Source organism: Dama dama, chromosome 17, assembly GCF_033118175.1.
Source record: "Dama dama isolate Ldn47 chromosome 17, ASM3311817v1, whole genome shotgun sequence".
Classification (NCBI taxonomy): Eukaryota; Metazoa; Chordata; class Mammalia; order Artiodactyla; family Cervidae; genus Dama; species Dama dama.
Window position 1 is genome coordinate 62,430,352 of NC_083697.1, and position 17,064 is coordinate 62,447,415.

Consider the following 17,064-nt stretch of genomic DNA (forward strand, 5'->3'; position numbering starts at 1 on the left):
CTGGTAAGTGTTCTCATATTGACAGATTGAATCCAATTTAAAATTTTATTTATATAAGTTATATTTATTAAAATAAATTCTTTATTTGTAATGTTCATTTAATTATTCTTTTCTCTGCCACAATAAATAGCCCCCTTAAAAGAAGGATCTTTGTTATTTGTCTACCTCTTGTGGTGCCTTAAACATATAAATGCTTGGTAAATATTATATTTATTTGCATGAAGACAGCGATGGTAAGATCATCATGAACTACTGCAGTGGCCTTTCTGTGTGGGTCTATATCAGTGGCATTTCTTCATTGTGTGGGTCTGTTCAGAGATATTTACCATCTCTGGCCCCTGCCCACTCAGTGACCTCTTTTGTCATTCCAACAACTAAAAATCCGTGCCCCGTACTTTCGGGGTGTGGGAGCAGAGGGGTTGGTGCTACTCTTGTTGAGAACCATAAGGCTAGAGTAGTTGGAGAAGCCTTTCTAAAGGGCAGCAGTGCCAGTGATAAACCTTGAAGGGTGAGTGGATTTCCAAAACTAGAGAAATTGAGACACAAACAGCGTGTGGAAGAGGAAGCACCATAATGTAGACTCTGAAGCAGTGTGTCCACGTTGGAAAATAGAAACAAAGTTGGATAGGTAGAGTGGAGATGGAAGGTTGTGGATAGGAGGAGTCTGGCAGAGGTGAAGAAGAGGGAAGAGTATCATTTCATACTGTAACGCATGCTGCATGCTACTGCCAAATTAACTTTCTAAAAGCACTGCCCTATTCAGCAGTCCACTTAACACTGCCTGCTAGCCTTTACACTTTGGCTGTGTGCTCAGGGCGTCATCTTATGTCATCTTACGCATGCAGCTTTGTCTCTTACGACTCCTTAAAATTAACTAGGAATGTCTGGTTGGCTGATCAAACCGACGGCTCCCCCTCTTTCTTTGTCAGTATGCTCACTTCATGCTTTTATGGATACATTTCTTCCTTGATAAAACCTTTCATCATTCTGCCTACGCAACTTCTTCCCATTCTTAGAAGCCTTCTCCCTAATCAGACTGACCCATAGCACTCCACACCATGCTGATATCTCCTTTCTCTTTCTTACACAGTATTTAAGGTTTGTTGTACAATGTTTCGCACAGAATTGTATATGGCTTTTCGTGCCTCTCATTCTTATGTCTCTGAATAATTTTTATCCTCCTAAAGAGCTGCGTAAGGTTAAGGTATATGCCTCACAATATTTTGTAAGCCTCCAAAGCAGCCTTTTTCTTTGGAGGGGTCATTTGACATAACATTAGATACTGAGCACCCTGAAAGCTCAAATACTGTATTTGTAGGTAACAAAATGTTAATACTGCAGCATTATAGTGTTTCTTATATTTAACTTGTCATTTTTTGTTTTGGTAACTCAGTTTATTTATTTTTGAGGGTAAGAACAAAGATGTATGTATCTGTGTCCCCCACAATGCCTTCTAGAGTGTCTTGCTCACAGTTACCATTCAGTATTTTAAAACTTGATTGTATTTGATAGATTTTTATTTGCTTTATCAATGTGCCTTAGCTATAACCATGTTCAGACCATTACTTTGTTTTGTCAACAACAGAGGGTACCATTAGGGTATTTGTACACCCAGGAAATAATCCTATCCCAGTCCTAGGTATCTTTCTTGAGCCACATTTTCCTTTTGCTAAGTAGTGTCATAGAAATTTGTCTACTGTACTAAATCAGAATGGCTCAGTCATAATTATAGAGCCATACTGACTTCAGGTTATTTATTTGAAAAAGAGTAAGTACTGTCATATCTTGATCCTTTGTAGTTTCCAAACTTTTTCTTTCTCTTTAGTCTTCTCAATATTCTTTGCTCAAATGAAGTCTTACCCAGTACCGTACTATATTAATGAAACACCCTCCTTTCCCTAAGGGAGAAGATAGAAGTGGAGAGCAGTGAACGGGAGCCCCACCTTTGTATTTCTCCTCCTTTCTCACCCCCATCCAGAGTACAGCTTCAACATCACTGTAACTCATCTAATTCAGAAATGCTTTCTAAAAAACTGATTGTGAAATTTCACTTAGGAACTTAATATAAAAACAGAAATATTTTAGTTTTACAGTGATTTTTAAGTACAAAGGAAAATGCCGTGGAATACATTCCTTGTTTCAGCAATAAAAGAGTTAACATCCTAAGCAGCAGAGACAGACACTGCAAGGGATAGTGCTTTCTGCCTCTGTCATTTGTGGCTTAAGAAAAAGGGGGTGGTGTTCTGCATTTAAAAGGACTTTAATGAATGCTGTCAGTGTTTGTGAGAGCTAATGGTCAGTAAGGGAAAGGAGAGCAGGGGAAAGTCTAGCTGCTTCAGGATAGGTGGGTGAGAGTTTGCTCTGATTGAACGGAATGTTCCACCGTGTGTCATCTTTTTTTCATTGTCCTTTGTTCTTTATAATCTGATATATTGGTATAAAAGTAAATGTAGATACATATGTGAATGTGATTTATTTTCCTTTCAATTTGTTTATTGTGTACAGCAGGGCATATACTTCTCTTGTCTTGGTCGGATGCACAAATCTGTGTGCAGTGCTTTTTGCCCGTTGCCTAGACGATCACTTGGTTTCTCTGAGGATGTCTGGTTCTCGTAAAGAGTTTGATGTGAAGCAGATTTTGAAAATCAGATGGAGGTGGTTTAGCCATCAAGCATCATCTCCTAATTCTACAGTTGACAGCCAGCAGGGAGAATTTTGGAATCGAGGACAGACCGGAGCAAACGGTGGGAGAAAGTTTTTAGATCCATGTAGCCTGCAATTGCCTTTGGCTTCAATTGGTTACCGAAGGTCCAGCCAACTGGATTTTCAGAATTCACCTTCTTGGCCAATGGCATCCACCTCTGAAGTCCCTGCGTTTGAGTTTACAGCAGAAGATTGTGGCGGTGCACATTGGCTGGATAGACCAGAAGTGGATGATGGCACTAGTGAAGAAGAAAATGAATCTGATTCCAGTTCATGCAGGTTGATTATTTTTTTTACTGTTAGAAATGGGGTGTGGGGGGATATTCTCTATACTGTTTAAAATAATTTAGTATTTTGTTTAAAATCTGTGATTACACACATATATATATAATGGTATGTATATGTGGTACTTTTACTGGGATTTTTTTAAATGTTCTAATATTGATTTTAATTCTGGAAAATTATAAAGACAACAAATAGCTTTCATTTTGAAATATCTTGTGTTCCATATATAGATCCGGCTCTGCTTTGAAAATAATGTATGGTAGCAGTTTTATGCATCATGCCTTGGAGTTTGCTTCATTCATGTGCCTTCTATAGTCTTACAGCAAAACTATAGGAGACATTTCTGTAGTACAGAAAATTTTATGACATTTCAGTTTGCAACAGATTATAGACATTTTTTAATTTTAATGAAGGTGAAAGGTTTTACAAGGAGATGCACATTGTAGTTGCCAGTAATTTTTATTTACACCATTGTGGTTATCAATAATATTTTTCTTATGGTTATTTCTCTTTGTCCTACATTGCAGCCCTCTTGACTGATACAGAGAATATACAGTAGCACGTCTCTTTCTGAGATGACAGCTACTAATTCCTGTTACCTTCACTTCAGTGAAAATTGTGCTATTTAGGGAAATGAAGGACGTTCTTTCAGGAAAGTATAAGGGAACACAGAGGAGCTAGATGTGGTCAGCTGGTAGAAAGGGGGCAAAAAGAAGGGGAAATGAGTTTGAAAATTAAAAATTGGTTAAATTCATATGACTATCCATCTTCACCCATGGAGCCAGACTTTACTTTTGAAATGAATTTTCTTCTTAATCAGTTTAAACTACTATCACATCTTAAGAAATAAGTTAGAGCCTGAAAGTCACTCTTCTGATTCATCTTCACTCAAAAATATTTAAAGGCTTTTTTTTCTAGATTAATTACTGGATCCATTTTCTTTTAAAATTTCTCTGCAGGTTTTGATAACACTTGTAATTTGTATGTTGGTTATTATTAATATGGGCATCATAAGAGATGGAGACAAAATGAGTTCATATATCCAAGTATCTCTTCCTTGGGGATATTTACTACCTTCTCTTCTAATCTTCAGAATATGGAATTCTGAACTGTGGTGTTGGAATAATAACAAGTATAGACCAGTCATCTATGCTCATTTGTGTAATGGAGAGAGGGGAATATCTTTACATAGGTAACTAGTATATTTAATTTTTAAAAATTTAATTAGTTCATGATTTAGCATTATATTAATAGAAGCCACTGATAATTTTCACATGGAGATCATTTGAATTAATATGGTTTCATTGTTTTGTGTTTTCTTTGGATACTTGTTGCCGTAAAAGGAATAATTTATTTAGTAAAAGGTTCAGGATTTACCATTTTTGTGAGAAACCAAAGAGTAATCATCTTTGCATTTGAAAATCAGTATAACGTTTCAAGAATATTTTAACAAAATTAGAGAAAAAAAAGGGTTCATTCATTTACCAGCATAAGTTATAAAAATCTTAGCATGTGTCTACTGCCTGGAGAGATTACACATATGTGAGGGAGTATAAAATTTATATACATGTATATAATCTTATGTTATACACATGGGTCACTGTCATGTACTTCTTACAGCAAAGGTAGTTTGCAAAGCTAATGATTCCCGAAATTAAGTTACTCTGTTCTTTAGTATCCACATTAAAATCTCGTCTTGAAGGGATATTCATTATGACAGAAAAAGATTGCTTTTTGGGGGGTGCTGAGATTGCTGTGTGCATAGTTCAAGAATATGTAATTGCTGTTTTTATTTGTAGGAGTTATAAAAATCAGAAAATTATATTTTCTAAAATTTAAAATGAATGTAGTTGTTTTTAAAATGCTAATAGAGAAGATTGAAAAAGTAAATAATAAGGGAATAAACAGTTCACATCTGCAGTGATCAAACTCTTTCTAAAATATTATTTCAAAAATAAAATGTACTTAAAATGTCTTTGATTTTTAGATACGAGAGGAAATGTGTCAGAAATTTTTATCCCAACATCTTACTGCAAAAAAAGTAAAAATCAGCTTAGACTTTAGAAATGTCATTTGTGTGTGTACTTTTACTTTTCCGTTTTTTTACAGATTAAATGTATCTAATTTTCATATCCTCCTTCAGCCCTCCATCTAAGTCCTTGATCTTCATCATGAGGATACATTTATTTGCTGCCAGCCTTTTGATTAAGTGAGCAATCTCTCTAGGTGGTTGCCCTTCTACTGTAAACAAATCAAAAACTATCACTGTTAATGTTAAAAGAAGCTACACTGACATTCATCAGATTTTGTATATAACTTGGGAATAGTTCTTTTCCTTATATAGTATTTGCAATAAAATATGTAGCAAACATATTATTTCAGTATACCATAGACTGACATGACATGATGGGGGAATACATATGATACACTTGTTTTCAAACCTGCCTAACTCTTCAACTTATGGTAATTTCTGCTGTCTCACACCTAAGTGATTTAAAAGTTTCTTGTCTTTTAACTGATCTTGTGTCTATAGCTTAGCCACTTTCTCTCCAATGTCGTTACTTTGTTATTAAAATACAAACTTTGATTTTTACACCTTGAGGAATTTTAGGCCCTGAGTAACAGCATTGTGACCTTTTGTGTGAGCAGTAGGTTTCTATGACTGTAACTCAAGATGAATTTTCACCAGGGCCAGCCAGGTTTACGTGATAACTCGTCATGGGACCGTAACAGAAACACAGTTTACACTGTATTTGATTGGCCGACTTTGAAATTACGGAATTTTTACATAGCAGAGAAATTTTCATTATTTCAACCTTGTTTATAAAGTTAGAGTTTAACATTTTTTATATCAGACTATTTTTTAGTCACTATATAGAAAATACTACTATATTTTCTAAATATCCCAATAAAATAATAGCCAATACTGACTGGGTCTTTAATATCTGTGAGACACTGTTCTAAGCGTTTTAGTACTATATTACATCATTTAGTCTTCACAGATTTCTGAGTTAGATTGCCACTGTTTGTCATTCTAACTGTAGAGATAAGGCCAGTGAGGCACAGAAAGGTTAACTAACTTGCTCAAAAATAGTAAGTAAAATGAAACCACATTTTTAAAAAACTAAAGTTTATATTTTTATAATACTTTCAGATTTACAGGAAAATTACAGAGATAATGTAGTGACTTCCTATATATCCCACACCCAGTTTTACCTATTATTTCCCTAAAGGTTATTAACATGTTAGAATATGGTGTATCCATTACTGTGAACCAATATGGTACATTATTGTTAACTAAAGACCATACTTTATTCAGATTTCTTTAATGTCTAAATACCTAAAGTTCTTTTTCTGTTACAGGATCCCACCTAGGATACCGATTACATTTAATCATCATACATCCTTAGGCTCCTCTAGGCTGTGACAGTTTCTCAGACTTCCCTTGTTTTTGATGACCTTGGCAGTTTGGGGAGTAGTGGTTAGGTATTTTGCAGAATGTCTTACTCAATTGGGATTTGTCTGATACTTTTCTCATGATTAAACTGGAGTTATAAGTTTTAGGGAGGAAGACCACAGAGGTAAAGGGCCATTTTTATTACATCTAAATCAATGATAGATATCATCAATCTGACTTACCATTGTTAATATTGACCATGGTCTCTTGGAAATAGCTGCATTTTGAACCCAAACCATTAACGTGTAAATTTGATGTGCAAATACCAGTAGGCAGTTCTCTGTGACTTTTCATTTAATCACTGAGTTCACTTTGGATTAACTTAATAGTTACTGATTCATTCTAACCTGTTTTACCTTCTCTCCTCAGCTAATTTTCTCAGCGTGGTTCTTGAAAAAAGCCACCTCTGCCTGACTTTTACTGACTTGACAGCCATTCCACAGTCATCCGATCCATCATATTCATTACTTGCTATGAATATGAAGGATATTCAGCAGATATCCTTGAACTCTTCTGTTCCTTGGTCTGTTGATTTGCCTTTCTTTGACTCATCTTGAAGACCTAACCTTTCTCATCTCCCAGTAAGGGGTTATCTTCATAATATAACATTTCTCAAGTGCTACCCCTTTTTTATTGACCCTTTTTTCCCTTGACCCTTTTTTTCCTCATTAGATGAAGTATTCTTTATTTAATAGAGGTCTAGATTAGGACAGATCTTAATAGGGGCATACATTTTAAACCCAAGAATTTATGTAGAATTAATTAAAAGTAATTAGCAGTGTCTCTTTCTGTTGTTGACCCTTTTTAATGTTATGTTTTTATGTCAAACATCTTGTTTGAGCCAGTCTATTAATTCTGATTCATTTTAAAATTAAAATCTTATACATCTCCACATGAAAAAAAGCCTTTTCTTCCAGAGATAGCAAAGAAGTTCTACTATATTGTACCTATATCAAGAAAGGATGTATTGTAATGTCCTCCTCACACATAAGCCCAAGTCATATCATGGATTCCCTTGACATAAGCTATAGAACCTTTCCCCAGAAAACCCTCTGTATGTGTGTGTCTATATGTGCATGTATGTGCACACACGTATGTTAAATATTTCATATAGGGTTCAGTTCAGTCACTCAGTAGTGTCTGACTCTTTGCGACCCCAAGAACAACAGCACGCCAGGCCTCCCTGTCCATCACCAACACCTGGAGTTTACCCAGACACATCTCCATTGAGTCAGTGATGCCATCCAACCATCTCATTCTCTGTCGTCCCCTTCTCCTGCTCTCAGTCTTTCCCAGCGTCAGGGTCTTTTCAAATGAGTCAGCTCTTCGCATCATCAGATGGCCGAAGTATTGGAGTTTCAGCTTCAACATCAGTCCTTCCAATGAACACCCAGGACTGATTTCCTTTAGGATGGACTGGCTGGATCTCCTTGCAGTCCAAGGGACTCTCAAGAGTCTTCTTTTTGTTGTTGTTTTTGTTTTTGCTGACTGTATAGAGCTTCTCCATGTTTGGCTGCAAAGAATATAATCAGTCTGATTTCGGTATTGACCATCTGATGATGTCCATGTGTAGAGTCTTCTCTTGTGTTGTTGGAAGAGAGTGTTTGCTATGACCAGTGCGTTCTCTTGGCAAAACCCTATTAGCCTTTGCCCTACTTCATTCTGTACTCCAAGGCCAAATTTGCCTGTTACTCCAGGTGTTTCTTGACTTCCTACTTTTGTATTCCAGTCCCCTATAATGAAAAGGACATCTTTTTTGAGTGTTAGTTCTAGAAGGTCTTGTAGGTCTCATAGAACCATTCAACTTTAGCTTCTTCAGCATTACTGGTTGGGGCATAGACTTGGATTACCGTGATATTGAATGGTTTGCCTTGGAAATGAACAGAGATCATTCTGTCGTTTTTGAGATTGCATCCAAGTACTGCATTTCAGACTCTCTTGTTGACTATGACGGCCACTCCATTTCTTCTAAGGGATTCCTGCCCACAGTAGTAGATATAATGGTCATCTGAGTTAAATTCACTCATTCCTCTTGAGAGTCCCTTGGACAGCAAGGAGATCCAACCAGTCCATCCTCAAGGAAATCAGTCCTGAATATTCATTGGAAGGACTGATGCTGAAGCTGAAACTCCAATACTTTGGTCACCTGATGTGAAGAACTGACTCATTGGAAAAGACCCTGCTGCTGGGAAAGATTGAAAGTGGGAGGAGAAGGGGACGATAGAGAATGAGTTGTTTGGATGGCATCACCGACTCAATGGATATGAATTTGAGTAGGCTCTGGGAGTTGGTGACGGACAGGGAGGCCTGGCGTGCTGCAGTCCATGGGGTCGCGAAGAGTCGGACATGACTGAGCTACTGAACTAAGCTGAGCTGAAACATAAAATTAGGGGCTTTCCAGATGTCTCAGTGGTAAAGAATCCGCCTGCCAAGCTGGAGATGTAGGTTTGATCCATGGGTTGGAAAAATCCCTTGGAGAGGGAAATGGCAACCAACTCCAGTATTCTTGCCTGGGATATCCCATGGAGTCGCAAAGAGTCAGACACAACTTATGGACTAAACAACAACAAACATAAAATTAGGTCACAAAAGGCAGAAACCCAGCTCAAACTGCCTAGCAAAAACTAAAGTTTTTGATTCACAGAAGTAAGTAAAAGCTCAACTTTAGATGTGATGAATCCAAATATTCAAATAATGCCAGAAATCTTTTCTTTTCCTCCCTCTCTAGATTCTCTTTTCCTCTGTGATGACATTTCCTCATGCAGGCTATCTGTGTGGTAGCAAAAAGCCGCTAGCAGCTCCAAGCTTACTTTTTTATCAGCTTAGCCTCCTCAGTGGAAAGAGAGTGACTCTTTTCCAAGAGTATCAACTAAGATCTTGAAACTGACTCTCTGGCCTTGTTTGGATCTCATGTCCACCCAACTGATCGTGATTGCCAGAAGATATGACACTCCTATTGGCCAGGCCTTGGACCCTTGCTCACCTCTGCCCAGTGGGAGGAGTCACCTCTGCCCAATCCCTGAGAGCTGAGGTAGGGAATGTGTGGTTTCCCAAAAGGGAGAGATGGATCTGTCACCATAAGAAAGAATCCTGGATAGGGAAAGGCAGTATCCAATAAAACAACCTGCTATGGCATTAAATGTTCTTCTGTATCTTTTTAAAGGGCTGAATCATTCTATGCACAGACAAAACTTGTGGTTATTTAACCAATATTTTCCTATCGGAAACAACCTGTGATAACCCCCTCCCCTACACCCCCTAGCTAGATCTCTGCCTACAGATGACTGTTTCCTCTAGATAAAGCCCCACAAGTGTGCACATTTTTTAGGGTTTTTGATCTGTATTATCAAAGTCATTTCAGGAACATCGAGTGTGTCCATCCTCAGTTGCTTCAGTCACGTCCGACTTTTTGTGACCCAATGAACTGTAGCCCCACCAGGCTCCTCCATCCATGGGATTTTCAAGGCAAGAACACTGGAGTGGGTTGCCATGCACTTCTCCAGGGGATCTTCCCAACTCAGGGATCGAACCTGCGTCTGCTATGGCTCCTGAATTGCAAATGGATTCTTTACCCACTGAGCCACCTGGGAAGCCCTTCAGGGGTGTTAACTATTTTAATTCTCAGCAGCATTGCATAAGAGTGCCCCCTGGCCTTTCTCCTTCACACTGGTTATTGTTTTAGAGGTTTTGATTCTTATATAAACAACACTTAACTCTCTTCACTACAGATATTCTGGCCACAGGACCAGCAGAGAACGCCTTAAATTCAAAAATATATCTCTTGAGAAGGGAAGAGGTGAAGGTATTCTTTTTCTTTGCCTCTTGTCATTTCTCCGTATGCACCTCGCCTTGTCCTCACCTTAAGAGAGATGACTCCAATTCCTCTTCCTTGTTACTCATCTAAACTCCAAGTTACTCATCTAAACTCTCAGAGTTTCAGTAATCAGATCTCATCTGTTACTTGTTGCCTTTCCAGACATTAGCCCATACTGATCTTTCCTTTCTGTGTATTCTGATACCAGTTACATTCCAATTGGGAATGTACAAGATGATTTGTTGGAGGAATGGTAAAATATGGATAATTGGAATGTATTTATTTACATTTTATCTTTTAAATCTCTATTTTTTGTTTTATAATATAAGTAATTGTATGATGATATATGTATATCTTTTATAAACTCAAAATGTCTATATATTGGGGCACATGCTTAAAAGTATACTGTAAAGGATATGCATAAAAATTCTTTTAGAGACTGCTAGCCTATACTAAGCAATTTGCATTCCTATTTTACATTTGTGACTTTGAATATGTGCAAAAGATGCCAAAAGATTCACGATATAGTCATTTGCACTTTGGCAAAGGCATGAATTCTGAATGCCAAAAGCTGAGGCAGGTGGCTAGGAGTAAATCACTTATCTAGGGAGTGAGCCAGACAGACCATGAATAGAGTTTCAATGCAGCTTTGTTTTCTACTCAAAATCATATAGTGTATAATCCTTGGGAAGTGATTTTTAAAACTTCTTTTGAAAAAATTACTCCATTAAGAAAGCCTAATGCAAAAAAAAAAAAAAAAGCCTAATGCAAGTACTTCCCTAGAGGTCCACTGACAAAGACTCAGAGCTCTCAATGCAGGGGGCCTGGGTTCCATCCCTGGTCAGGAAACTAGATCCCACATGCCACATCTAAAATTCCCGCATGCTACAACTAAGACCCAGCACAGCAGATAAATAAATACCAAAAAAAAAGAGAAAAGAACGCCTAATGCAAGTTCTGGTGATGAAAGTGAAGAAATCTAAATAATTTGTAATAAAGAGGTAGTTTTGGCCATAGTGCATACTGTGTGCACACACGTGAAATCTGAAGAACTGCAAGTGATTATTGTTGCTAGTTACTTTTTTTCTAATTCATAAAACTCAGCTCCTCAAATTCCAAGTCCCTTCACTGAAAAAGAAAATCATATCTTCTTTGCATCCCCACAGTCTTAAGAACTGGTGCAGTGCTTCATCTTAAATAGCTGGTGACTTGATTTGTTTGATACTTTTGCCTCTTTTCTGTTCAGGCATTTTTCTGACTTACAAATTCATTGCCTACTGCAGAGGAACGGTAAGCTAGAAATTAAATGTTTCCCTGTGACCTGGAAATATCCAGCAATGTAGAGTTCATTATTCTGTATTGAATGTCTGTTATAAAAGATTTGAATGATCTCATGATGCAGTTCTTTGAAATATGACTTACCATCTTAGTAACATCAAAGAAATAAAACTAAGCGGAAATGTTAGATATTTTCCTCTGTTACCATGCAGGGATCAAGTAGAACTCACAGACAGATGTGTTTTAAATGCTCCATAAATAGCCTATTCCCAGATGTTTACATTATGGGTTAGGATGTCTCCTGGGTGTGTTAAGTCAGTTCAGTCGCTCAGTCGTGTCTGACTCTTTGCAACCCCATGCACTGCAGCACGCCAGGCTTCCCTGTTCATCGCCAGCTCCCGGAGCCTACTCAAACTCCTGTCCATCGCATCAGTGATGCCATCCAATCATCTCATCCTCTGTCGTCCCCTGTTCCTCCCGCCTTCAATCTTTCCCAGCATTAGGGTCTTCTCCAGTGAGTTGGTTCTTCTCATCAGGTGGCCAGAGTATTGGAGTTTCAGCTTCAGCATCAGCTTCAGCTTCAGCATTCCTTCCAATGAATATCCAGGACTGATCTCCTTGAGGATGGACTGGTTGGATCTCCTTGCAGTCCAAGGGACTCTCAAGAGTCTTCTCCAACATCACAGTTCAAAAGCATCAATTCTTCGGCGCTCAGCTTTCTTTAAAGGTCATTTTAATTAGGAATTAGGAAATTTAGTTATAAAAATTAATAATGCTAGGAGTCGTTTTTTAAGAAGACAACCAAATGAACAACAGTGTGTAAGGCAAAAGACTGAGATTACAGGTCTTTCCATTGGCCTTTGAAAAGTGAGGCTCTACCACAGGAGTTCATTTACCTTGATTGTATACTCATTCTATGCTAGGGCCATGCATTCATTACTTCATTTAATAATCTTCCCATGAAGGATCCTCTAAAAGAAAGTATTATGTATTACTTATCTGTATTGCTGTTGGAAATAAAACTTAGAGAAGTTAAATACTTGTCCAGATACATGGTGACAGAGTCAAATTAGCACTATGCATTAGGAAGCAATTTCTGCAATGACAGAAATGTCCTGTATCTGCACTGTCCAGTCTGGCAGCCACTAGCCCCATGGGGCTACTTGAGCATTTGAAATATGATTGGTTCAACTAAATAAGTGAATTTTTATTTTAATTAAAATAGCCACATGGGGCTAGTAGCTACTGTATTGGACAGCACAGCTCTAGAACCTTCCTAAAATATTCTTAATCATACACCATACCTCTCCAGTTCACGCCTCCAAACCAAAGCACATAATAGGAAAAAGCAGTAATAGCAGTAATACTGACACTATAAACTACACAGACCCACAGTATTAAATACATTTGATTAACCAGAGAGAGAGATGTGATCTCTACACATAGACGCCTAAGAGACCCCTTTTCTCTTACACCTAGCTAAGGGGCAGTAACAGAGTAGTAGACTTTTGTCTAAGATCTTTAAGTCTAGTGTCCTCTTGTTAAATTATTCTCATTCACTTTCTACTGTCATCCTCCCTTCAAACCTTTAGTCTTTGTACTCACTGTTGCTTAGGGCAGAGGTTAGCAAAAATTTCCATTCCTTTGTGAGTGGTTTGACCAACGTTCTGAATGCCTTCAGGTCCTGGCTTTGTATCCAGCTGCCTATATGTCCTTGGTTGATCGCTTTGTGCTGTTCTGGGCCTCAAAATTTTCTCATCTGCAGAGTAAGGGGGTTGAATTAAATGACCACATAGATTCTTTCTAGATACAAAGATTCTGTATATAATGGTTCTAATGGCTAGGGTTCTACAGTTGTATCGATATGCAGTAAATTCTTTTATAAGTAAATTCTTACATTATTAAAATTGTATGTACAAAACCCCAAATTTCCTCGAACAAGAAATGTTGGAAAGCTGTGCAGCTTTTCATGTGTGATCAGCTCTTTTCCTCCCTCTTTCATGTTCCTTTTGTGAATGGATGGCTTCAGTCTTCCACAGACACAAATCAGAAGCCTGTACTACTTTTGATCCTTCATCTAAAGCAGTGGGAATGATTGCTATACCCAGAAATCTCTGAATTAATTGTTGCCTTGAAATAACATGTTCAACACATCATTGAAATGGCATGTTTAACACCTGATAACAAATGAAGCCTTGAAAGCAAATTAAGTTAAAAATGTTATTTTAGAAGCACAAATAGTTGTTTGTTAATGTGTATGTATTTAAATAATTTTAATGTTTTACCATTATGCTCATTTTGAAAATAACAAGTATTAAGTTCTACTAGTTCATTTAAAATATTGAAAGAAATTCAGTTTACACGTTTGAAGTATCTGTTACGTATATCAGTGTTTTGAATCTGTGCATTGATCACGTGCTGACTTGTATAATGTATGCATCTCTTCTCTGACGTCTATCAGTGGCCTTTAATCCAGGATGTGTTAGGATCATCTGTAGGGCTTTAAAAAATATGATGTTCAGGTCTCACCTCAGACCTGCTGAATCAGTCGTAAGGAATGAGACCTTGAACACAAAAGCTGAAATGCTTTCCAGATTATCTTGATTCATGTCTCAGATTGAAGAACTAAATACCTTGAAAGTTCTTGACAAGAAAAGAGATGGCCCCTTTATTAATTGGACTTATACCAACATCAAAGCTAGCCTGTTATAACTTAGTGATGTTAGTATTATAAAGTTCTGTTGTTCTTTCAGAATTAAACATTAACATGTGTTTTGATGATGGCAACTCATCACTCAAAAATCACTCAGCTAATTCATTATCCAGTCATTACTGAGAATTTATTATAAAGCATAAGAAATGTGATGCAAAATATAGGAGCACTTCCCTCCCGCCAACTTTACTTCACGTGTTCTTATTCTTCAAAGAATTTGGGCTTATAAAATCAGATGTTCAGACTTCCCGGGCAGTCCAGTGGTTAAGATTCCACACTTCCTCTGAAGGGGGTCAGAGCTAAGACCCCACATGCCATATGCTCTGCTGTCACACACTCACACACAAAATTAGGTATTCTAATCTTCCCTCATCCTTAGATCACTGGTCCTCATCATCATTTGTCAGTATTTTGACAATAGAAAACTACATTTTATTGAGAAATGTTTTAAATCTTCAAATTGGTATTCATCCAAGTCAACTATTTGTTTTTGCTTAAATTACATTTTACCCTAGATTTTAAAATAGCTTCTAATTCTCATTTATTTATAAAGGCAACATACAGTTATACAGTACTCAATATGTTTTTATACTAATGATCTTAAATGTAAAGTTGAGTATTTCATACTAGGTTTCCCAAGTCATTACACCAATAATATTCATAGTGTGCAATGTATACTTTCTAGATAATCTATATTTTGCTTCTATTATCATTATTCACAGTTATCCTCTAAGAACATTCTTTAGGACCCATATTTGTGTGGCACTGAAACTGCGATGGGCTGGGAGGCTTTAGGTAGAGAGATTTATTATTCATGGCCCAGCTAACTTTCAAAGCTGATACATCTGAATCAACATGGTTCTTACAAGTAGAATCTGTGTATATAGTCCTGGTTATAAACACTTGTGTATATTTTGCCTCTTCCTCCATGTAAGTCCTTGGTGCTCATGGTTAGAGAAAGAAAGAATGGGAGATACACACCTGCTCTTGGCCACTTTAGCTGGGAGGTGACACGGTCCATTTCCACTGTAAGACCACACCCATCTGCAAGAAAGGCTGGGAAATGCAGTCCAGCTATATTCTCAGGAGAAAAAGAGTTTTGGTGAATACACAGATTTCTCTGCAACGGCCCTATTTCTGCCGTGATCAAACTCTCTGACTTTTGGCAAAGCAGTTGATCTCCTTGGCTTCAGTTCCCTTTATTATAAAAGAGTCAAAGACTTTGACAAGGTTATTAGATATTTATTTTAAGAAAGTTCTCTGAAGATATAGAGAGGCTTGATTCAACAAAGCATTTATCAGAATCATAATATCCTTAAAAGTAGATCTGATGAGAAATGAGAACTAAGTTATGGCCCAGTTGGTGGTTTTGTGGTTAATTGCATAACCATGGGATGTTGATTACTTGATTCAGGTAGTCTTGGAGACGGGATCTTAGGGGGAGGGGGGAAAGGGGTGGGTTTAGGATTTAATTCTTAGTCTCAGTCTTTTCACTTTTTCCATCAATAAATCATAATGAAAATATTGAACTCATACTCTTCACATTATAATTTGGAAATTTCAAATAATTTTTAGATACTATCCAACATTCTTTGGATTAGATCATCAAATTCTTTTAATTTGTAATCTAAGTTATAGGTTACGCAGGCTTTTGAAGACTGACCAGAAAATCAAATGAATTATTTACAATACTGTTTTTATGATCATATATTTTGTATTGTAAACAGTTGTCTTACAAATGAACTGTGAAACATAGCCCATTTTTACATAAAGGATGGCTTGGATTTATATCTGCAGAATAGTTTAATTGCTTTCCTGCCTTCAAAAAGTGATCTCTTATACCCTTCAATATAATGTCAGAGCTATAGCTGTCAGTATGAATATAGTTTGGCACTTCTTCAGCAGAGATGTCATATTGACCAGAGAAGAGACCTCAAGGACAGGCAAAGAATATGTGTTACATAGTTGTTAGCTAGAAGGTACCACGTTTACTAACAATGTTTGTAAGACACACAGCCGATTTGATCTATCATTGATTTTAAAAGGAAAAATGATAGATGAGTACACATTAATATTGACTGGTATCATTACTTCTGTCACATTTGAAGGCTTTAAAAGGACTTAATAGGAAAGATATTTTTAATGTGTTCATAACATTTCAAAACATGTGTTCTCTTTCTTCTCAGGACTTCCAATAGCAGTCAGACGTTGTCATCCTGCCATACTATGGAGCCATGTTCATCAGATGAATTCTTCCAAGCCCTTAATCATGCTGAACAAACATTCAAAAAGATGGAAAACTATTTGAGACACAAACAGTTATGTGATGTAATTTTAGTTGCTGGTGATCGCAGAATTCCAGCTCACAGGTGATTGTTTTATAAATTTCTGTATGTGTGAAATACTTCCTTGATCATTTAGTAGTGTATGTTGAGGTAACTTGTTCTAATTGGTTATTCAGTGGAGTGTCTTGGTAAAAGGGTATATTTCATGGACTTCTGCAAAGAAAACAGCGCATGTGAAGTTATTACACTCTGCGTGCTCAGTCGCTTTAGTTGTGTCTGACTCTTGGTGACCCTATGGACTGTGATCCACCAGGTGCCTCTGTCCGTGAGATTCTCCAGGCAGGAATACTGCAGCGAATTGCCATGCCCTCCTTCAGGGGATCTTCCCGACCCAGGGATTGAACCTGCGTCTCTTAAGCCTCCTGCACTGAGGCCGGTTTTTTTTGTTTTTTGTTTTTTTTTTACCGCTTAGCACCGCCTGGGAAGCCCTCTTACACATTAAATGACCCCAAAAGTGTTACTTTCCCTC

At 37.3% G+C, this 17,064-nt stretch overlaps 1 protein-coding gene across 4 annotated transcripts in view; it reads left to right on the forward strand.

Annotated features, from left to right (window-relative positions):
- The window catches only part of KLHL5 (kelch like family member 5), an 83,370-nt gene that overhangs the window by 20,257 nt on the left and 46,049 nt on the right, over positions 1–17,064 (forward strand). Inside the window, exons 1-3 of one of the 4 annotated variants that reach the window (XM_061164572.1) lie at positions 2,496–2,982; positions 4,082–4,180; positions 16,437–16,619. In XM_061164572.1, the coding sequence (XP_061020555.1) occupies positions 2,600–2,982; positions 4,082–4,180; positions 16,437–16,619 (665 nt within the window). In that variant the 5' untranslated portion in view covers positions 2,496–2,599. Of the gene's footprint in view, positions 1–2,495; positions 2,983–4,081; positions 4,181–12,142; positions 12,265–16,436; positions 16,620–17,064 lie in introns of those variants that run through there. The other 3 variants (XM_061164575.1, XM_061164574.1, XM_061164573.1) reach the window with 3 other exon arrangements.